Source organism: Pan troglodytes, chromosome 15, assembly GCF_028858775.2.
Source record: "Pan troglodytes isolate AG18354 chromosome 15, NHGRI_mPanTro3-v2.0_pri, whole genome shotgun sequence".
In the NCBI taxonomy this organism is placed as follows: Eukaryota; Metazoa; Chordata; class Mammalia; order Primates; family Hominidae; genus Pan; species Pan troglodytes.
This window is the reverse complement of record NC_072413.2, coordinates 75,863,540-75,885,610: the sequence shown is the minus strand read 5'-3', so window position 1 is coordinate 75,885,610 and position 22,071 is coordinate 75,863,540. Positions and strand designations below refer to the sequence as shown.

The 22,071-nt window shown below is 48.3% G+C and overlaps 1 protein-coding gene across 7 annotated transcripts in view; it reads right to left on the bottom strand.

Annotated features, from left to right (window-relative positions):
* Positions 1–557: 557 nt before the first annotated feature.
* Positions 558–22,071, bottom strand: part of ADCK1 (aarF domain containing kinase 1) — a 133,619-nt gene continuing 112,105 nt past the window's right edge. For 6 of the 7 annotated variants that reach the window (XM_510098.8, XM_009428205.4, XM_054666192.2 and 3 more), the window contains 4 exons: positions 9,973–10,122; positions 8,540–8,737; positions 2,797–2,990; positions 558–1,289 (listed from right to left, as the gene is read on the bottom strand). In XM_510098.8, the coding sequence (XP_510098.3) occupies positions 1,118–1,289; positions 2,797–2,990; positions 8,540–8,737; positions 9,973–10,122 (714 nt within the window). In that variant the 3' untranslated portion in view covers positions 558–1,117. Of the gene's footprint in view, positions 1,290–2,796; positions 2,991–8,539; positions 8,738–9,972; positions 10,123–20,026; positions 20,118–22,071 lie in introns of all 7 variants that reach the window. The other variant, XM_054666194.2, reaches the window with a different exon arrangement.

Here is a 22,071-nt window from a genome sequence, read left to right as displayed (position 1 = left end):
AGAGGACTAAGGTCTCCAGAAGGACTGGGGTGAGACAAGTAGAATTCCAGGCCTAAAACTGGGGCCACTGAATGAGAACCAAAGGGATAAGTCAGGAAACAGTAGAACAAGGTTGGTACCCAGGTCACAGAAAAACAAGGTCCAAGGTTTCAGCTGAGCCTCTGAGTTCCTGGCCTTGGGCTTCTTAACTCCTCCAACCAGAGTCTGAGTCTTGGAAGGTAAGAGAAACCCCCAAGAAGCAGGAAGTGGCCCCATAATGGAAGTGGCCCCACAGGTTGGAAGGATTACAGGAGCAAGAAGCCAAGCAGAAGATCACACCAATACTCGATTCAGGTCCACTCTGACCTAATGGGCATTGTAGGTGAACTCCCAACCTATAAGGAAAATCCCACCAAACAGCCCCTGGCCTTCTGTTCCCTAGATCTCCTTGGGAAACCCTGAGGAAGCAGCAACCAAGAGGAACCAGAAGCCCTTGGCGAGGACCATGAGCACATTCTGGAAGGGCACGTGCCTGGGGTCAGGTGGGAGGCCAGTGAGTTATGATGGACAAACCCTGCAACCTTGAAGCAGTTTTTATTGAAACACAGTACAGAAAACACCAAAGGTCACTGACAGCAGTGAGCTCATAGCTATAATGGAGTTGGCCCCAGATGCCAAACCACCTCGCTGAGGTGTGACTTCCTCTGGAGGGTGACATGGCAAGGAAAGGGAAGGTGTTCTCTGTCAAGTTCAGAGACCATGTTCACCTCCAACAAAATCACACTCCCTACAAGTTCAGTGTGCCCCCAGTGGCACCCGTGGCACATCTTGACAATGGGAAGGGTTAACGGAAGTAGTGGGGACATACAACCTAATGGCACATACCAGGAATGGGAATGTAGGCTGCTGAGTCTTCTTGGAGAAGAAGAGAGAGCTATGCCACAGTTCAGCTTGTGGGCCCTGAGACAAGGGCCACAGTGTGCGGAGAGGATTCCAAAGGAGGAGGAGGATGGTGACATGGACAGTGACTCTGGGGCTGTGGGCCACGATGTGGCAAAAATGGAGCAGCTGGGTGGAGGCAAGATGAGGGGCTGAGGAGTGGAAAGACACCAGAATGGGGCAGGGAGAGCAATTCCACTCAGAGTGGAGCAGGGAACAGCCAGCATATTAGGGCCAAGACCCGGTCAGCCAGCTTCAACCCCTTCACACGCAGGATGAGCTCATGGAGGTTGATTTGCCATAAGTTGAAGGCCTCGCTGAAAGAGATCTGGGTCCTTCTGAAGAATGAACAGGTATTCTTCTTCTTGTGCCTGGAAGAAGGGAAAGAAAAAAGGAGAAAAGAGATAAAGAGGCAAGAAACACTAGCTCTGTATCATTTAGAAAAACTAAAGATGGTGGCTTTGGCCAACCCACCAGCTCCCTGCCCCTAGGGACTACTCTTGGATACAGGATCATACTATACCACTACCCAATCGGGAGCCAGAGGAAATCAAATATTTCAAAGGAGTTTTTCAAATAAGTGGAATAAACAAAAGCAGTTGTTTCACAGGGCATCAATGGTCTAATAAACCCATTGGGTAGAACATTCCAATGTTTCTTTCTCCAAAAGCATAGTAAATGTATGCCAACCAAGAATCCCCCAAACTCAAAAATAGTCAAAGCCTTTCCAAACTTTCTAAGGATAAGAATCACTTGGAAACCTGGTCAGGTGGTCCTGGGAGGCTAAGGCCATTATGAATTCAGCCCAGCTCAATCCCTTCTGCACCAACAAAAGGACATGATGAAAACTGGTGTTTATGATGATGACCTATTCAAGACTTCATTTCCTGAACCCTCAGAAGAAGAATAAATCAAAGTTGGCCCTTTCAGTATGCAGTATATTATGCTGTAAACTAATTCAATATTTGATAGTGGGTACGTGATATACGTGGTCAAATCTCCTTTCACCAGATAGGTTCCCAGAATGGTCCATTCCCAGCATGGAAGGGCTGGAAATTGAGCATCATCTAGGCTTTCTCTCTTGAGTGAGAACAATCATTCAGAGCGTGGCCCTTCCGACGTATTCGTCACACTCAGTAATAGAACTGAAACCCTCTTTCCTCTGGAACTAGCTCCCTGAGGAAGCACACTTCTCTTCCTCATTAATGTCCAAAGGTGCTGAGGCATCTAAAAAGATCTGAGGTTGGACATGGTGGCTCATGCCTGTAATCCCAGGACTTTGGGAGGCCAAGGAAGGTGGATCACTCAAGGTCAGGAGTTCAAGACCAGCCTGGCCAACACGGTGAAACCCCGTCTCTACTAAAAATATAAAAATTAGCTGGATATGGTGGTGGGCGCCTGTAATTCTAGCTACTCGGGAGACTGAGGCAGGAGAATCGCTTGAATTCGGGAGATGAAGGTTGCAGTGAGCCGAGATCACACCACTGTACTCCAGCCTGGGGGACAGAGTCAGACTGTGTCTCAAAAAAGAAAATAAATAAATTAAATAAATAAATAAATAAAAAGATCTGAGATCAAGAGAACCTGAGTCACAGTCTCACCTACAGGACAAAGAGCACTGGCCTGGCTGACAAGTCCCAGGACCAATTAGTGGAGAGATACACATCAGGGCTTCCTGACTTCAAACTTGGGATACTTAGATGGGGCTGAGACTCTCAGAAAACATTTCAAACTTTAACTTTTCCTGCAGGGATATCTGGAGATTGGGAAGCTCAGGCAGGGCCCTGTAGACTGGTGGTGAAAGGTGGCAGCAAAAGCAGGACCCCTGGGGCAGGCCAGGGGGCTAGGAGGGGAGGAGAGGGAGGAGCCCACACTCACTCAGCTAGCGCTCTGATGCAGCAACGTGACATGTTGAGAAAGGAGCTGGCGCTGGCGCGGGTGCCCAGGGCGGCCTCAATGCCACGCAGCAGGTCATTGGTCTTCAAGATGAGCAGCATCTGGCGCGGCACGTGGTTGAGGAGATGGCTGATCTGGGGGAGGTAGTTGGCCGCGTTGTTGCGAATCTCTAAGTCCTGAGGCAGCAATGGGGCAACAGAAACAGATGGCTGGTATGGGCAGTGGGGCCAGGGGTGGCAGGGGTCTGGCAGGCTGTGACCAGAGGGCTGCAAAAAAGCCCCAGGAGGGAGCTTCAGGCACCGCTGTCTTGGCACTGCTAGGAGCACTCCCCATAGAGATGTCTAGCACAAGGCAATGTATAGCCTGACAAACCCGGAAGGGGATGTCTCAGCCAAACTTCTAGGAAAGCGTTGGATGTGACACAGTATACATTGCGAGAGACCAGGTTATTCTCCAAGGCTTTTTCACTGGCCGCAATTTTACATCAGGTCTGGAAGGACCCCCAGAAGCCAGTACCAGCTGAGTCTGGTCTCCTACCCCTCCAAGCCTAGCTCAGGCTGACCTGACTTCAACCCAACTCCAAAGTCCTGCCCCATAGCCTGCACCCTGCCAGACCATGCTGCTGCTCACACTCCATTGCTTACCACTGTCCTCGCATGAGAGCCAGTCTCATCCCACCTGTGGCCCAAGGTCTGATGCCCTGGCCTAGGATCCAGGATTAGCCCTTCATGCTGGTCATCACCACAGCCCTTGACCTACCTGGTCTTTAAGTTTGGGGTCTGGCCTCCCCACGATCCCTGTCCCTACACTCTTCACAGCTCTAAGCAGATAAATGCCCCCAGCCAAATCCTAAATATAAGTGTGGTTCTGACCCCTTTTCAGTCTCCATAGATATGATGATGATGGTGATGATAAGCACCATATATTGAGCATTTACTAAAGAAGCCAGGCACTTTGACAATGTTGGCACGTATTAATTGATTTAGTCCTCACAACAACCCTATCAGTGTATTATCCCCATTTAAGATGAGGAAACACAGGCATTGAGAAGTTAAGTGCTAGTAAGTGGTGAGATGGGACGTGAACCCAGGCAGTCCAGCTCCCGAGCCTGTGCCCTCACCATCTAGCAATACCACACCTCCTCACCTCACTCCAGGACTCCATGACTCTGGGTAAGTCCTCTAATCTCTTTCAACTTAGTGTCCTCACCCAAAAATTGGGAATGCCAATACCCTCTGTGCCCGCCTCCCAGCAGCACTGGGAAGGTCACCAGAGATAAGGTCTGAGGAAGCAATCAGTGCCAAGTCATAATGAGGAGACCCGGGGTGCTGCTGAAAGGCTTTACCACCCCACTCCTCTCCGAAGCAGCAGGGCTCTCAGTCCTTTCAGGAGCACGTGTGGGCTGCTGAGAACAGAGTCACTGCAAAACTTGAAATGTCTTGAACTGCCTCTCAGGCAGGAACTATCAGACTGGAACATCTCAACACAATGCCAGACCTCAAGAGGCACCTATGGCCACAGCTACAAGTCCCCTGCTCACCACAGGGACCCCCCTCTCAGCACGGTCAGGACTGGCCTGGCAACAGCCTCTCAGCTCCTTCAGTCACCCAGGCTACTAGCGGGGGACAGCTCTCAGAGCAGCAGAGTCTCCAGCTAAGACACATCCTGATGGTGGGTGTCTGCAGTAGACCCTGTTGGGTATCTACCTAAGTCTTCACCCCAATCTCCTTTATTAAAAGAACCCAGGCTCACACCTGTAATCCTAGCACTTTGGGAGGCCAAGATGGGCAGATCACGAGGTCAGGAGTTCGAGACCAACCTGGCCAACATAGCGAAACCCCATCTCTACTAAAAATACAAAAGTTAGCCAGGCATGGTGGCATACACCTGTAGTCCCAGCTACTCAGGAGGCTGAGGCAGGAGAACCACTTGAACCCGGGAGGCAGAGGTTGTGGTGAGCTGAGATCACTGCACTCCAGCCTAGGCAACAGAGCGAGACTCTGTCTCAAAAAAAAAAAAATTTTTGTTCACTTGATCCCTTGGGGTCATGCTCCATAGGGAGGTGCAGCCCCTCCCTGGCCCCAGCAGGGAATCTGGATTGAGTTCAGCCAGGGCTAGCTCTGAGCTCTCAGTCCCTTGCCACATGACTGGTTTAGGCATGGACACGTGACCTGCGTCAGCCAATGAGGCAAGAGGAAGCTGTTGGAGGGAGGCCGGCACTTCTAAAAAAGGTTTTCTTGCTCTTAAATGATATAAGGAGACATAGCGCCTTATTCCTGCCTCTAGCCACACTGAATGAAGATGTAAAGCTTGGAACCACACAGTCATCTTGAAATTGTGGTGGAAAGCCCAGAGAATCACAAGTTAGCCCAGGGATCTGAATTTGTTGATCCACTGAGCTAACCCACCCATCTCCAGGCTTCTTGTAGGAGAAAGAACAAATTCCTTATGTTTAAGCCACAGTTAGTTGGGGAAAACATTCTCCTTCATACAATGTTGGAGGTTCCCCTAATCCTCAATGAGAGCAGGGCTCAGAAAGACTGAGCCTGTGGATCCCTGAGACCAGGCTGACCTGGAGTAGCTAACTTTATGATCTATCTGGGTTGTCCAAAGTGAGCAAATGGAGGAAGTGTCTCCAGAACGTTCACAAATGCCCCTCTACCAGACCCAGTCCCAGGATGGCAGGGACCTTATAAAAAGATATACAAGACGGGGTCTTTGCCTTCCAAGTACTCACCACATAGTTGGAGAGTTAAGGCGTGCAGACAAATAACTACAAGGGGCATGGTGTACTTGCCTTGTTAGTAATACAAGTATTAAGGGGTGACTTTTGGCAAAGGTTATAAGAACAGGCTTTCTGGAAGAGACAAGACTTTTTCAAAGGACTGGCATTTAAACTGAGTCTTTATCAATAAATAAGAATGCAAAAACAGGCTGGGCACGGTGGCTCATGACTGTAATCCCAGCACTTTGGAAGGCCGAGATGGGTGTATCACAAGGTCAGGAGATCGAGACCATCTTGGCCAACATGGCGAAACCCCATCTCTACTAAATATACAAAAATTAGCCAGGTGTGGTGGCACATGCCTGTAATCCCAGCTACTCAGAAGGCTGAGGCAGGAGAATGGCTTGAACCTGGGAGGCAGAGGTTGCAGTGAGCCAAGATTGTGCCACTGCACTCCAGCCTGGACAAGAGAGACAGACTCTGTCTCAAAAAAAAAAAAATGCAAAAACAAAATTCTATCTTAGTTAATAAAAACAAATATACTGAGAACCTAGTACATGCCACGTGACCTCATCCAGGCCTGAGGTTTTAAATATCACCTTACCCTGAAGACTCTTAAATTTGTATTTTAAGTCTAGACCTCTTCTGTGAACTCCAGTCTTAGCTGCCCATGACATCTCTACCTGCTCAAGAGAACTGTTGACTACCCCACCCCAAATATGTCCTTCCCAGTCTTCCCTACGACAGGAAGTAGCACCATCCCCCACCATAAAACTCATCCCAAAAAGCTATGATGCAGCCTTGGCCCTGCCCTTTCCCTTCTCTCCACATCCAACCCTACAGAAACTCAATCTTACTTCCAAAACACACCTTGGCTCCACTGCCTCTCTCCATCTCTGTTGCCACCAGTGCAGCCTGAGCCCCTGTCATCTCTCAACCTGGAGTCCCAGCCTAGGCTCCTAAATGATCGCCACCACTCATCTCACCCCACTCGAGAGAGATACTTAAAAAGAGCAAGCCTGGGCATCTCCCTCTCCTGCTCAGAGCCTATGAAGGGCTTTGTTTTGTGCTGAGAATTAGTTGGAACATCTTCCCGTGGCTTTTAAGACCCTGCGTGATGATCTTCCTGCCCACAGCTCCTCCGTCTTCTCATCCCACCGTCCTCCTCACCACGCTCTGGGCCATACCAAACGCTTTCTTTCCCCTTGGCTTGAGTGTGCCTGGAATGTGTCCTTCAAGTTCTTCCTGGAACTGGTGCCTTTCCTGTCCTTGGGCCTCAGCTGAAATGTCACCTCCTCAAGCCAGGTCTTCTCTGAGTGCTGCCCCACCCCCTTACTCACAGCACCCTACTTGTTTCGTCCAGGGCACTGACAACCTGCAATTATTCCATTCACCTGTTTGTTCACTTGTTTACTGTCTGTCTCCCTCAACCAAAGTGTAAATTACACAGAAGGCCTGTCTGCCTGTTCATCAGGGGATCCTCAGCTCATACCCACAGCCCAACAAAAACAAATGTTTGTCAAAAGAACGAACTTCAGGAACTATGGGTAAGCACTTTACGTGCACTGTCAATAAAGCGGAAATTATCCTTATCATCCCTATCCCTATTTTACAAAAGAGGAAAATTGTCTGTCTTCCTTTGAGATGACGGGCTTCAAGGCTGTAGAAGCCGAGAGTTGGTCGTCATCTTTGCCACCAAGCTTGCTGGAGAAGGATGTCAACTTGGAGGAAAGCGGAGCCGAGAGATGGGGACGGATGGTCTCTTTGATGACATCATTTGAGAATCTGGATCTAGCCATTCCCAAAGCTGCCTATCACAAAGCAGCTTACAGGGTAAGCAGCTTACCCTGAGGCTCAAAGAGGTGATGAGGACCACCCAAGGTCACACTGTAAGGAAGAGGAGGCGCTGGAGCCCAGGGCTTTCTGACTGCACAGGCAGAACCCTGTCCCTGATGGTGAGCAGGGGCCTCAGCTGGAGCCCAAGGCCATCCCCCACGTGGATTCAGGCAAGTCTAAGTGGGTCTGGCAAATTAATAGGCTGTGAAGACAGCAGCCAATTCTGGAGGCTGGAAAAGCCCCCTGGAAGGGAGCCCACCCTGAGTCAGAAGGAATGAGCTCGCCCCCATAAGCTTCTGTCGTGCAAGCAGAGGTGGGTCTGAGTACCGGGTGGAGGTGCTCCCGATGTGTCTCCTAGCCCAGACTCCATGAGACTCTTGTCTAGTGAAATAGAGAAATGAGCTACAAATAATGACCACAAAAAAGCTGCTTTAGCCTGGCCAACATGGCGAAACCCCGCCTCTACTAAAAACACAAAAATTAGCCAGGCATGGTGATGTGCACCTGTAGTCCCAGCTACTCAGGAGGCTGAGACAGGAGAATCGCTTGAACCCCGGAGGCAGAGGTTGCAGTGAGCCGATATCATGCCACTACACTCCAGCCTGGGCAACAGAGCGAGACTCCGTCTCATTAAACAAACAAACAAAAAAAAAAAAGTCTGCAATGAGACGAGCACCCCTGCTTGAGTGCCACCTGAGAAGTGAAGGGCTCTCTCAGCTTGGTGCCTTAGAGGAGCCATGTGATGGGAGACAGTGCCAGGCAGGACACAGCAGAAGTACTGCCAGATTTATTTAAGAGATAGTCCCTAAGGATTCCCAGAGGTCTTGTGGGAGAACTTGGGGAAGGCCTGGAATCTAGTGTGAGCAGGTCAGAGCTAAAGCTACAGAAGTCTGAGTTATTATGGTTAATGTGCCCCTGTTTCCTCCAGACTGATAAGACTTGGAGGGGAGCTCGGGAGGTATCACCCCCTTTCCCTCCTTCCATCCAGGGCATTATTTCTCCTTGTCTTTCTCTTCTTGTCCAATATAGCTCCAATTCTTCCCCTCCCCCAACACACAGCCCACCAGTCTAGACTCTTAGACCTTACTTGGAAGGGGTCCACAGGCCACCTCTAGCCCTGCCTTCTGCATTTAGGAAGAGGCAGGGCCTGGAGGGGCCCCCTACCTCAGTGGCAGTGACGGGAGCTTGGCTGATGCCTCTGTTGACCGAGTCCCACGATCGCGCCGTCAGCATGCAGGCAAACAAGGGGTAGAGATCCCCGGCTCCCAGTCGCTGGCTGTACTCCTTCACTCTCTTCATGTCAGTCCAGATCAGAGACTGCCAGAGGTGGCAGTAATTCAGGCGGAATTCTTCCGTGAGCACCTAGGGTGGAGGCGGCAGCGGTGGGACCTAAGCCTCGTCTCCCCACCAAAGGCCCAAGTCCCTGGCTGATGCCAACCATTGCAAAAGACGACGGTGAGGACTGTGCCTTCCCACGACATCTGTTTCTCCCCTAGAGCTCTGCCATCCCTGAAGCTTCAAGTTCAAAGCGACTCTTTGGCAAGCCTTGACCCTGGGTGGTAGTGACTATTAACTGCCCAACCAAGTCTACATTCTCCTCCTCTTCCCAGGTACAGCCTCCTTTCTCAGCCTCCCTCAAAGTTAGATGTGGTCCTCAGCATGAGCCCAACTGACGGAATGTGGCAGAAGCTCCACTTCCAGGCCTGGCCCACAGAAACTTTCCCCTGCAGTCTCCTCCAAGCCCTCACCCTGCCGCCAGCTGCCAGCACCATCACCTCTGGTGAGGCTTGGGAGGCAGAGCCTGGCAGTCTCCTCCAAGCCCTCACCCTGCCGCCAGCTGCCAGCACCATCACCTCTGGTGAGGCTTGGGAGGCAGAGCCTGGCAGTCTCCTCCACCCATCCAGGACTGGCATGTGAGCAAGCAATTAAGCTTCTGCTGTATCTGGTCCATCATTTTGGGGCCACATGTGAAAACAGCTAGCCTACCCTAAACTAATGCATTCTACTTCGTTAAGCCTTTCAGAAGAGGCCAAGATTCTGGGATGTGGGATCAGGTCACTGAGAGAAGGAGCAGAATCCCCTGGGGCCCAGATTGGCAGTGAACTTCCCATCTTCCAAGTAGGAGCTCCTGGCTCCTTTGAACCAGATCTGCATCCTGAGGACACAGTCTGAGGCCCTCCAGCCCCCACTGGCTGCCTGCCCCCTTTCCCACTAGGTAGTATATCCTCAGTAGGCCTAAACATGTAGTTACTCCTTCCCCGTAAAGTCCCAGCTCATGCAGAGGACAGCTCACTTCTGAGGATCCTTGCTGGCCTGGGGCTCCATGGGAAAGTATAATCTAACATACAAGCCTATTTCCATCTACTCTTCACAATAGCCTGTAAAGGGGGTACCGTCACCCTCACCTTCATGAGGAGGCAGCTGAAGCTCTGAGAGCTCTGTGACAGTGACTTGCACAAAATGACAGCTCCAAGGGAGAGGGAAGCGTCCTTTCCAGCTACCCTCGCTATCTCCCTCCCAGTTCTGCAGCTAATTAGAGTGGTCAGCAGACTCTAACCCCAGAGGCCCCAGGGCTGGGTAACAAAGGCCTCTTCTACCTGGTAAAGCCCATGGTCCAACAGGACAATCTCCGCCTTTCCCGTGCCGGGGTGCTTCCGCACCAGTACATTGCCGGGGTGGGGATCGCAGTGCACGAAGCCATTGACGAAGATCATCTCACTATACATCTTGCCCAGGTGGCGTGAGATCTGAAAGAGAAGAGGGGCAGGTGGGAGCTCCTCTCCACTCACATCTATCTGAGGGATCTCTGTCTGGTCTCTCAATGTGGTCACTTTTAAGGGGAGGCCAGAGAAAATCGGTGGGCCAGAGCGGTTGTGGTGGGAGTGATTGTTTGAGATGACATACTTTTTGAGTTTAAGATTTCTTAACTTTAGCTGCACCTTAGAATCATGAAACCATGTGGGCGGTACAAGGCACCAGTATTTTTTAAAGTTCGAGGTGATGTGAACATGTGATTAGGTAGGAGAACTGCACTCTCCACCTCCCACACCCGCCCCTCCACTTGTCCCCCATTTCTCTCCTCCATACCCTTTTATCAGTCCTTCTCCATTTTTCCCCCAAAGCTGAGAATGGGCTGAACAGCTGGGCTGAGGGAGTCATTCCACTCACCCCTTCTCCAAAGAACAGGGTGAGGGGGCTGAGGATGAGGAGCAGGTGACCCCACCGCCTCCTCTGGGGCTGCCCCACCTGCTCCAGGCCTGTGCTAGGTGGACCCAGAGTCACAGGCCCGCCTCCCCTCTCCCTGCTCCCCTCCCTGCCAGAGCCCAATGCTAATCTGATTTATGATGTCTGCACAGAAGAAATGACACTAGAGAAGCCGTTTAAATCATCCTGTCACTGCTGCTCTCCCTGACGAGGCAGTCTTCTTATCTCTAGTCCCTTTTTTATTAAAGCTAAAAGCCTCTTCCCAGCTAAGGAACAGCTGCTGAATAAAGCCAGACCTGGGCCCATAGAGGGTCTGTTGACAGGTTTCCAGGGAACAAAGAGATGCTCGACCCAGAAAGCTGACACGCCAGGACACAAGCTGCCCTAGGCAACCCTCTCGGCCTCGGCTAGACCCCATGGTCATTAACAAACCTAACCTGGTCAGAGGGGAGAGGAGCTGGGGCCCACGGGTGGGGAACACAGGATTGGGATCTTAAAAATTCTCCTCTTTCCCCCAGCCTACAAAGTCCTACCTGGCCAGGCCCTGCCTCCTGCCTGGTCTCATCTCACACCACACTGACATTCCAGCCATATTCACTCTTTCTCTTCCCCAGCAATCCCTGTGCTTTCTGGCCTCAGGGCCTTTGCACATGCTATTCCTGCTGCCAGGAGCATTCTTGCCATCTCCCCTTCACCTGGCTTACCCTCTCTCTTCCTTCCCATCCCAGATCAGCATCACCTCTCTGAGGAAGCCCTCCCCGGCCTCCCAGGCAAAATGAGGTTCCCTTGCCATACATTCTCAAAGGCCTTTTCTTTCGGGGCACTAACTCACTATTTGTGTGATTATTTGATTAATGACCATCTATCCCACTATCATAAACTCCCAAGATAGGAAGGACTCGCTCTGCTTTATTAAACAGCTTTGTTGAGGTATAATTTATGGACCACAGACTGGCTCTATTATGTATCCACTTGCTTGTAACAGTGGCAAACACGTGACTACGACTCTGCATTCAACATGAGTGAGACCCTCATCTCTCTGTTTTCCTAAGATGCTGTGGTTCCTGCCTCGATGTTTATTCTAACCCCATTCGTCTCCTCTGAATCTCAATCAATTATAATTTGCCCCAAATTAAATCATCAAGAATGACCCTACTTTAGTAACAACCAGCTGACATCCTTATTAGCCTCCCAAAGGTAGGGACAATTATGATCCTCATTTGCAGATGTGAAACTGATTCATCAAGGTTTAACTTACTCATGGCTAGAAAAGGGTCGAGCCAAGATTCACACCAGCTGACCCCGCAGCCTTCTAGTAACTGCTATTCTACGCTGGCTTGCACCCACTTCTGCACTTTTCAATTGAGCGCTGTGACCTTAAACAAGTTCCTTATGCCATCAGCTTCAGTAAAATGGAAATAATAATAGTCCCACTCTCAGGGGTCACTGGGAAGGTAAACGAGAATGCCACGGTGCTGTGCCCTGGTGACTCTCATAAGCGCCCCCGATTCCTCATAACACCCCTGGAAGGTGAGCAGACTAGCTTTCATTGTACGTTTATAAGAGGTGAAGAGATGTAAGACACTGTGCCCGCTACCACGCCAGCCCTCCAGCTCCTGCCATTTTCCTGGGGTGAAACAGACATCCCAGTACTCAGTGTCTGTTGGCCTTAGGAGCAGGACTTTGCCCCAGGTCAAGTTCTCAGACTCAGGCTGAGATGCCAGATGCCCCAGGGCCACCACTGTCTGCTTCCTTGGAGAGGGGGCCCGCAGCCAGGGCTGGTCCTGGGTGGGCCAGCAAGTCAGTCCCCATCTCGATGCCACCAAGAACCTCTTCTGTGAGGCTCTTTGGAGCTTCATGGAGCCATGCTTTGAAAGGCTGTATCTGCCAAACCAATTGCATTTATTAAGTAATCATTCATTTTTATTTGTCAAGGACGCATATAAGGTCCAATCAGGGCTCCTGATCAGCCCAAGATAAGCAGTGCAGCCAGACTGAGCTGACAGAATTCCAGCCAAAAAATGAGAGAAATGACATTTCATTTAGTCTGGGCAGGCCTGTCATGGGGAGATGTATGATCTCCCTTAAGCTTTCTGAAATATTGCTAATCGCTCTGGGCCCCCTATTACTACATTGAAAGATGGCCCCTAAGGGTCTGGGGGCTCCGGATTGGGAGCCCTTGCCTCTGAGGAGTGAGCTGCTGCTGGTGGGGTTGGGAAGGGTGGGGGCTGCCAATTGCTGCTCATATCCACATGAGAAGAGCCACCAGAGTGGCCCGCTCCATCTCAACACCCCCAATCCACCTGCCTCCAACTCGTATCTTTCCATTTGGGGCTGTTCCTAATGTTTGTTTTAACCAGATTTCACCAGCATAGACAGAGACAGGAGGGGGAGTCCCTGCCAATGGCATGGTTCTGTCACTCTGGGCATGGGAGATCTGGGGATAAGGCACCTCTCTTCTCAGTCTGGGTCCAAGTTCCCTTAGCAACTACGTGGGACTAACCCCACCTGCTCTACTTGCTCACAGAGCAACCTTGAGATTCAATGTCAAAATAGGATCACATATGAGAAAGCACTTTACACACTATAAGACACACACCACAGTTTGTTTTTCATGCAGTAGCTTAACTTTTTTCTTTTCTTTTTTCTTTTTTTTGAGACAGAGTCTCGCTCTGTCGCCCAGGCTGGAATGCAGTGGCCCGATCTTGGCTCACTGCAAGCTCCGCCTCCCAGGTTCACGCCATTCTCCTGCCTCAGCCTCCTGAGTAGCTGGGACTACAGGTGCCTGCCACCACGCCCGGCTAATTTTTTGTATTTTTAGTAGAGACAGGGTTTCACCGTGTTAGCCAGGATGGTCTCGATCTCCCTGACCTCTTGATCTGCCCTCCTCGGCCTCCCAAAGTGCTGGGATTACAGGCGTGAGCCACCGCGCCTGGCCTATCATATTTAACTTAGAAAAAATACTTACCCACTATCACCCTCAAAGCCTAATTTTCAAAGTTTAAAGCACGGCTCATATAAATATAGAATGTGTGCCAGGCACAGTGGCCCACACCTATAATCCCAGCACTTTGGGAGGCTCAGGAGGGATAATTGCTTGAGGACAGGCATTTCAGACCAGCCTGGGCAACATACCAAGACCCCATCTCTAAAGAAAATTAAAAATTCAGCCAGGTGTGGTGGAGCATGCATATGGTTCTATCTACTTTGGGTGGCTAAGGCAGAAGGATCACTTGAGCCCAGGAGTTCCAGGCTGCAGTGAGCTATGATGGCACCACTATACTCCAGCCTGGGTGATACAGCGAGACCTTCTCTCTAAATACATAAATAAAAAGTAAAACTAAATAAATACAGAATGAACATGTGTCAAAGTTTTTTTAACTCGTTAATAAGGGGGCAAGTCCACATAGCCAAAGTAAGACTAAGCAAAAAGAACAAATCTGGAGGCATCACATTACCCAACTTCGAACTATACTACAGAGCTATAGTTACCAAAACAGCATGGTACTGATATAAAAATAAGCACGTAGACCAATGGAACAGAATAGAGAACCAAGAAATAAAGCCAAATTCTTACAGCCAACTGATCTTCCACAAAGCAAACAAAAACAAAGTGGAAAACGACACCCTTTTCAACAAATGGTGCTGGGATAATTGGCTAGCCACATGTAGAAGAATGAAACTGGATCCTCACCTCTCACTTTATAAAAAATCAACTGAAAATGGATCAAAGACTTAAATCTAAGACCTGAAACCATAAAAAATCTAGAAGATAACATCAGAAAAACTCTTCTAGACATTGGCTTAAGCAAAGATTTCATTACCAAGAACCCAAAAGCAAATGCAACAAAAACAAAGATAAGTAGACAGGACTTAATTAAACTAAAAAGCTTCTGGACAGCAAAAGAAATAATCAGCAGGGTAAACAGACAATCCACAGAGTGGAAGGAATCCATAGAGTAGGAGAAAATATTCACAGCTATGCATCGAACAAAAGACTAATATCCAGAATCTACAAGGAACTCAAACAAATCAGCAAGAAAAGAACAAACAATCCCATCAAAAAGTGGGCTAAGGACATGAATAGACAATTCTCAAAAGAAGATATACAAATGGCCAACAAACATATGAAAAAATGCTCAACATCACTAATGATCAGGGAAATGCAAATCAAAACCACAATGCAATACCACCTTACTCCTGAAAGAATGGCCATAATCAAAAAATCAAAAATAATAGATATTGGCATGGATGTGGTGAAAAGGGAACACTTTTACACTGCTGGTGGGAATGTAAACTAGTACAACAACTATGGGAAACAGTGTGGAGATTCCTTAAAGAACTAAACGTAGAACTACCATTTGATCCAGCAATCCACTACTGGGTGTCTATCCAGAGGAAAATAAGTCATTATATGAAAAAGACACTTACACATGCATGTTTATAGCAACACAATTCACAATTGCAAAAATATGGAACCAGCCTAAATGCCCATCAACCAACAGGTAGATAAAGAAAACGTGGTATACATAGACCATGGAGTACCACTCAGCCATAAAAAGGAATGAAATAATGACATTTGCAGCAACGTAGATGGAATTGGAGACCATTATTCTAAGTGAAGTAACTCAGGACTGGAAAAACAAGTATCGTATGTTTCCACTTATAAGTGGTAGCTAATCTATGAGGACACAAAGGCAAAGGCATAAGAATGATACAATGAACTATGGGGACTTGGGGAGAAGGGTGAGGGATAAAAGACTACACATTGGGGCCTGGCGCGGTGGCTCACGGCTGTAATCCCAGCACTTTGGGAGGCAGAGGAGAATTGCTTGAACCAAGGAGATGGAGGTTGCAGTGAGCCAAGATCACACCATTGCACTCCAGCCTGGGCAACAAGAGTGAAACTCCATCTCAAAAATAAATAAATAAGTAAGGGGGCAAGTAAGATGGTAGAGCTGGTTCAAAGAGAATTTTGAGGAAGTAGGTGTTTATGGGCATTTAAACAGGAATAAGAGACTAAGGTTTCTGGATTAGCTGAAAAACAGGTTACTGTTCTATGAGGCATAAAAAAAGTCACAACCTTTGAGGTTATCTTTTATACTAGACAGAAATTATTTGCATCTCTACTGGATAAGATCTTCAAGTTGATGTATGACCAGTCTGTGCCTTTAATTAATTGTCAATAGCAAAGTCAAACAAAAGTACATTTCCCTAGATATTAAAATAAATCCTCTAGGGAGCTGGTTGAACAATGCCCAAGAATGTCACACCACACTCTCCTGGCCTTATTTCTAAGTGTTGGATAACAGCTCTTAGAGTTGTGTTAGTCTTTCTAGGAACTGAATTTCCCAGAAGAGGGAAGCCAGCCCCCTCCTACTCAGAGGCATTGAGGAGCAACCTAAGGCCATTACTGGGCACACGACCCTCTCTCCCTTCTATAATACAGTATGTGTCTTGCTTAAGAACAGATCATTGTGTCCCTAACACTGCCCCATGCCCTGTGAACGGTGGCATCTGCATAATGACAGGATGCACCATCTTTTTAGAATGGGGCATGATAGACATATCCTACAGTAATAACTTAACTTAAGCAGACAATTAAGGCAGACACACCTGACTTAACTTCAGAAATATGGGTTGCTAGGTGAAGGTTGCTGAGGACAGGGTACTAAGTGAAAATACAATATGAACTGCATGCTTTTTACAAGTGGTGGTGGTTTTCCTGTCCAGCCTGCTGCCACTGAACTGTCTTGTAAGTTCCCCCATATAAACCATTTGTTTAAATCTATGTTTCACTCACCGTCTCTTCTTTGGCCTCTTGAACCTGGTGCCATCCCTACTGAAGTTGACAGGGGTCCAGCATGACAAATAATGATGGCTAACACACTATACCAGGCACCATGCCAGGCACTTTACACTAACAGATTCAGCACTCACCGCCATCCTCTGCATTAAACAGGTGAAGGAATCAGGACACAAAATAGAAAGTTCGGTCACTTGGTCGGCAGTTAGTCTAAACCTAGGAGCACTGGCTCCAGAGAACGGGCCTCAATCGCCCCGTTATCCTGCCTCTCCACTCACAGGGAAGCTCCTCCTGGAGACAGAGACTGCACCAAAGACGTCTGAACACCAACCCACTCCAATCCCAGAAGCCGGCAAAATGTTCCATTTTGAAAAAAAGAGTCTCAGTGGGAAATCCAGGACTGTCAGCTAACCAAAACCACACTGTTAACTAAAGCTACAGTACAGTGCCATTTAGAAAAAAAAAGTCAATGAGAAATCTTTTAATTGTTCCACATAAAAAGAATGTGTCTTTCACGATAAGTGATTTCAGTTATTATGCAATGCCTTTATTCTCTAACAGTAGGGAGGGGAAAAAAACCAGGAATCTATAAAAAGACTGAGTAGAGAATTAATTTAGTAAATAATATTTAAATCAATGAGTTATTTTTGGACTTTTCTCAAAACTTGAATTGACTAAAAGTACTTTAATTATTCTATAATTACATGGATTAATTTATTCCCACCCTCAAGAGAAAATCTATTCATGTTCCTGGGGGGCGTCTTAAAAGAAAGGCCAAGATCTCTGAAGGAAACAGGGGGTTGGTGTTACAGGATATTGATAATCACATGAGTAGCCTGATATTAACTATAAGGAGGTTAATCATTCAAACTCTCTCTGCCTTTCCTCCAGTTTCTGCCCAGGCTTTTTGAGGCATAACAGCTTGAAAGACTAGACCAGACCTAGAGCTTTTTAAAAAAAAAATACAGGGTCTCACTCTGTAGCCCAGGCTTAAGTGCAGTGGCAACATCATGGCTCACTGCAGCCTCGAACACCTGGGTTCGAATGATACTCCCACCTCATCCTCCAGAAAAACTGGGATTACATGCATGTGCCACCATGCCCAGCTAATTTATTTTTTTATGTTGCCCAGGATGGGATGGTCTCAAACTCCTGGCCTCAATTGATCCTCCCACTTCAGCCCTGTCCAAAGCACTGGGATTACAGGTATGAGCCACTAGTGCTGGCCCTAGAGCATTTTACCATAATCTCCACCCCTGTCCCCAGGAACCACCTTTGGGATTTGTAAGCCTCGATTAAAAACAGCTGCCCAGCATGGCGTCCAAACTTGTCCATGGGTGGAGCAATCTTGGACTAACAAACGCTGAGGTGGAGTCTGTAAGCGCAAAGGTGCTGGGAACCTCTTCGACCACACATGGTGTCGGGAGAGATAGTGAGGAAGAAAGAAGAGGGGCTTTGTGAGGCCGAGGCAGTCAGATGGCTTGAGCCCAGGAGTTCGAGACCAGCCTGGGCAACATGGTGAAACCTCTATAAGAACTACAAAAATTATCTAGGCACGGTGGCGTGCACCTGTAGTCCCAGCTACTCCAGAGGCTGGGGTGGGAAGATCACCTGAACCTGGGGAGATCCAGGCTGCAGTGAGATGAGATCATGCCACTGCACCACAGCCTGGGTGAGAGTGAAAACCTATATAAAAATAAATAAATAAATAGAAAGAAGAGATGCTGAGTAAAATCACAGGAAACTGGGAAGTTACTCTAATTTTGGAGCTTCTAGGTACCTAGTGAAAGCTTCTCTAGGTTAGGATTGAAAAGGAACATCACAGAGAGGCACGGCATGGGGTATTTAATGAGTCTCTCTGGCCAGAGAGCCTCCTCAAGTCTCTGGCCAGAGACATTCATTAAAGTTACCCAGATACCAGAGCAGGTGGGAGGGGTCCTAGGGACCTTGGCTATGGGAAGACACAGAGAAAGGGAGGAAAAGCAGAGACATCTGGCATCTCTGGCCTTGGACAACAACTCAGTCCAAAGAAATACTTTCCTATCTTTCCACCTTACCTGGGTCAATATGAAAAATGGGGAAAGGGTTTCTTCCCTACATGTTTCCCCCGTCTTTTGGCACATAATGTACTACTAGCACCACATGACACCACAAAATTCCAAGGGGTGGAATTCAGCATAATTCAACATGTGATGAGGACATATGCTGGGCCTGGCACCGTACCAAGCGTTCTGTTTCAGTCATCAAACGATTCAGTGGGTTACTCTCTTGTATCCCACTTTACAAAAGGTAACTGGGGCTCCAAAAGGGTGAGTAGCTTCACCAAGGTGGCACAGCTTATAAGTAGCAGAGCCAACACCTGAATCCAGGAAGGCCAACTCCACAACAACACAGTTACCCACTCCTGACACCTTTGCTGTGGAGGAAATAAATTTCCAGGAACTCATCTCATACACCTGGACCCCTCTAATATCCCTGAGCTCTTTTAAAGATTTGGTCCTTTTGTCCTTGTGATAGTTTGCTGAGAATGTTGGTTTCCAATTGCATCCATGTCCCTACAAAGGACGTGAACTCATCATTTTTTATGGCTGCATAGTATTCCATGGTGTATATGTGCCACATTTTCTTAATCCAGTCTATCATTGTTGGACATTTGGCTTGGTTCCAAGTCTTTGCTATTGTGAATAGTGCCACAATAAACATATGTGTGCATGTGTCTTTATAGCAGCATGATTTATCACTCATAGTTGGGAATTGAACAATGAGAACACATGAACACAGGAAGGGGAATGTCACACACTGGGGCCTGTTGTAGGCTGGGGGTAGCGGGGAGAGGGGAGGGATAGCATTAGGAGATATACCTAATGTTAAATAACGAGTCAATGGGTGCAGCACACCAACATGGCACATGTATACATATGTAACTAACCTGCACGTTGTGCACATGTACCCTAAAACTTAAAGTATTAAAAAAAAAAAAAAAGATTTGGTCCAAGAAGCAATGAAGGGATGGACAATGGAAGAAGATGTTTTCTTCTGGTGATTTTGGTAGAAGGTCTTCATGCCTCCGCAGCTGCTCTATGTTGGACTGGGCATCTTCTACCAGAGAGCCAGACAGGCCCAGCAGGGGAAAAATGACACTGAGCCAAAATGCAAATGTCCTATTCAACTGGAGGTGGTGACAAGGGGAAAGGTAGAAACTTCAGCATGGCTTTTACAGTGGGGGTAAGGGGGGTTCACCATATGCTTAATAGATGACTATTACCCAACTCCAAGTCTTTATACTCAGAAAATAGAGGTAAGTGGGCAGGAAGGGGGGCAAAGAGGATTCTCGAAGATTCTATGGAGGAAGACATGCCTCTGTGAACCATGAACTCATGAATTATAAGTAACAGTAACATTGTTTTTACAAAACTTCACAGTTTGCAAAATTCACGCAATGACCCTATGCAGTAAGTGATGTTATCTCTCCAACTGCATAGATGAGAAAACTCACACTCAGAGGACGTTGCTTACCCAAGGGCACCAGCCAATACACAATCTCAGGAGCCCTAACTTTGAAACCCTCTGCTCTTCCCACCCAGGACCCAACCTCTATAAAGCCTCACCCAGCCCCACCCTCTCCCACACTCTGCTCACACCTCTATTATAGCAAGTGCACTCAGTGCTTGCACATGGTAGCTGCTCAAGAAATCATTTGCTGAAAGCAAATGTGAGACCTTTTCGCTGCTCCTGCAATGACACAGAATGGAATTAAGAACTACTAGAAGAAGCATAGCAAGGGCTTCTGGCTAAGCATGGCAGGTGGAACCCAGGCCACTGACTCTACTCCTTCACAAACCCCACTAAAGTGACTCTAAAAGTAGTAAAGAAGGCAAAGACCCCACCACAACAAGAAAAGAATAGAGAGGCAACAACAGAAGGCAAAGTGAGATAAGCAAAATTGTGTTTGCTGCAGGGAGCTACTGAGAAGTGACTCAGCAGGCTAGAAAACATGGACCCCTAAGCTGGCAATAGGAGAGCTTTATAATTATTACTGCTGAGCCTCAAGCAGGCTCAGAAACTGAGGGACTCTGGCACCTCTGAAAATGAGATTTGGGGGTTCTGAAAAAGAAAGATTAATTGAAAGACTTTAAAAGTACCAGCTAAACCCCCAGATCCCCACCCGACCCTGACAGAAGATGGAGACTGATGCTCTGGGAACAGACAGGCTCTGCAGGCTGCACCACACACCAGCAGCACCAACCCAAGGACAGGGGACTGAACCTAAGTCCACATAATGACCACTGAGGAGCTCTGGCACTCTCGCCTCCTGGATCCCACGTCTCTGGGACAGCCAGGCTGGTGTCCCTTCTAAAACCCCATCCCAGGTCTACCCCCAATCTTCACGGACAGCAGTGTCTGCCCACCAGACCTCCAGTCATCCGTCCCTGCTGCCCCTACACTCCCGTCTCTGTCACCTCTTTCTTGGCTAATTTCACACAAATTACATTGAACCTCAGCCTCGGCAGGATCTTAAACACACACTCACTGAAATCCAATTAACCTTCGATAAAGGTCCAGCAATCAATAGTCATTCTGTGGCTTGGGGAGGCGCCACCCAGCCCGGGAAAGAGGACTCCTGCACGACCTTTACTTTTAATGAGATCAATGACAGTCATTGTCGCCAGCTCTTAAAGTGGCTGGCAAATATGATCACCAGGTCAGGCCCTTGGTAATATCTGCTTCTGGGCTCACAGACACAAACAAATGAGGGCCTCTGCAGGCTGCTGGCTCCCGAGGCCCGTGCTTGCTGGCAGGTGGGCACCCCTGGGCAGGGCTGTCTCGGGCCTGGAGGTGCAGATCAGCAGGGTGAGCGCAGATGGCACTTCTGGAAAGGCCTGGGCCCCTGGCTTCATGTTTGATTATGGGGAGTCCTGAACTTCAGTGAGTGTCTGAACCGCCTGGACAGTCTGTTGAAATGCAGATTCTTGCAAACTTCTACAATCCTTTCCACCCCGGATTTGGATTAGTGAGTTTGGAGTAGGGCCCAGGAATCTGCATTGTTAAATAAGCTCCCCTGGTGATTCCTTTTTTTCCCCTATAGTGATTCTAAAAGAGATGGTTGGTGAACAAGTCTTAGCTCCCACCAAGCTGAAGAATCAATGTTCTTGGTTAGAGCCTAGCTAGTTCCACACCTTCAATGAGCATACTGAGGACCAGAGAGAGGATGTGATTTGCCTAAGGTTATACAGCAAGCTACCAGCAGGACAGAGATTGAACCTATCCCTCTTGCCTGCTAAACTGTTGTTTCCCTATCCAAGTCTATTGGGCCGAGTGGGACTGGGATGCTGTAGGGTGAGGAGGCCTCTTCAAAGTGGAGTGAGGCTGATACAACAAGTGGTTGGGGGCTCTGGAGCCATCCCCACCCACCTCAAGAGGGGTCCCTTCTACAGCCATCTTCCAGGATAGACATCTGCTTATAGCAGCTAAGATGCCACTAATCACACTACACCCTAGGATTCAGAGTAAGACTTTCGCCCCTGTCACTCCTATCTAGCCCTTGTACCTCCCTCCCCAAGGAATGCTCACAGCCAGGCTGCCCTCAGAAGGGAGTCACTCCAGGGCTGGCTCGCTGAGTACCACAGTCCTAGGGAGACTTTAGAACCTCAGGAGTCTATCTGAAACTTTCAGGATTGTGGACTCT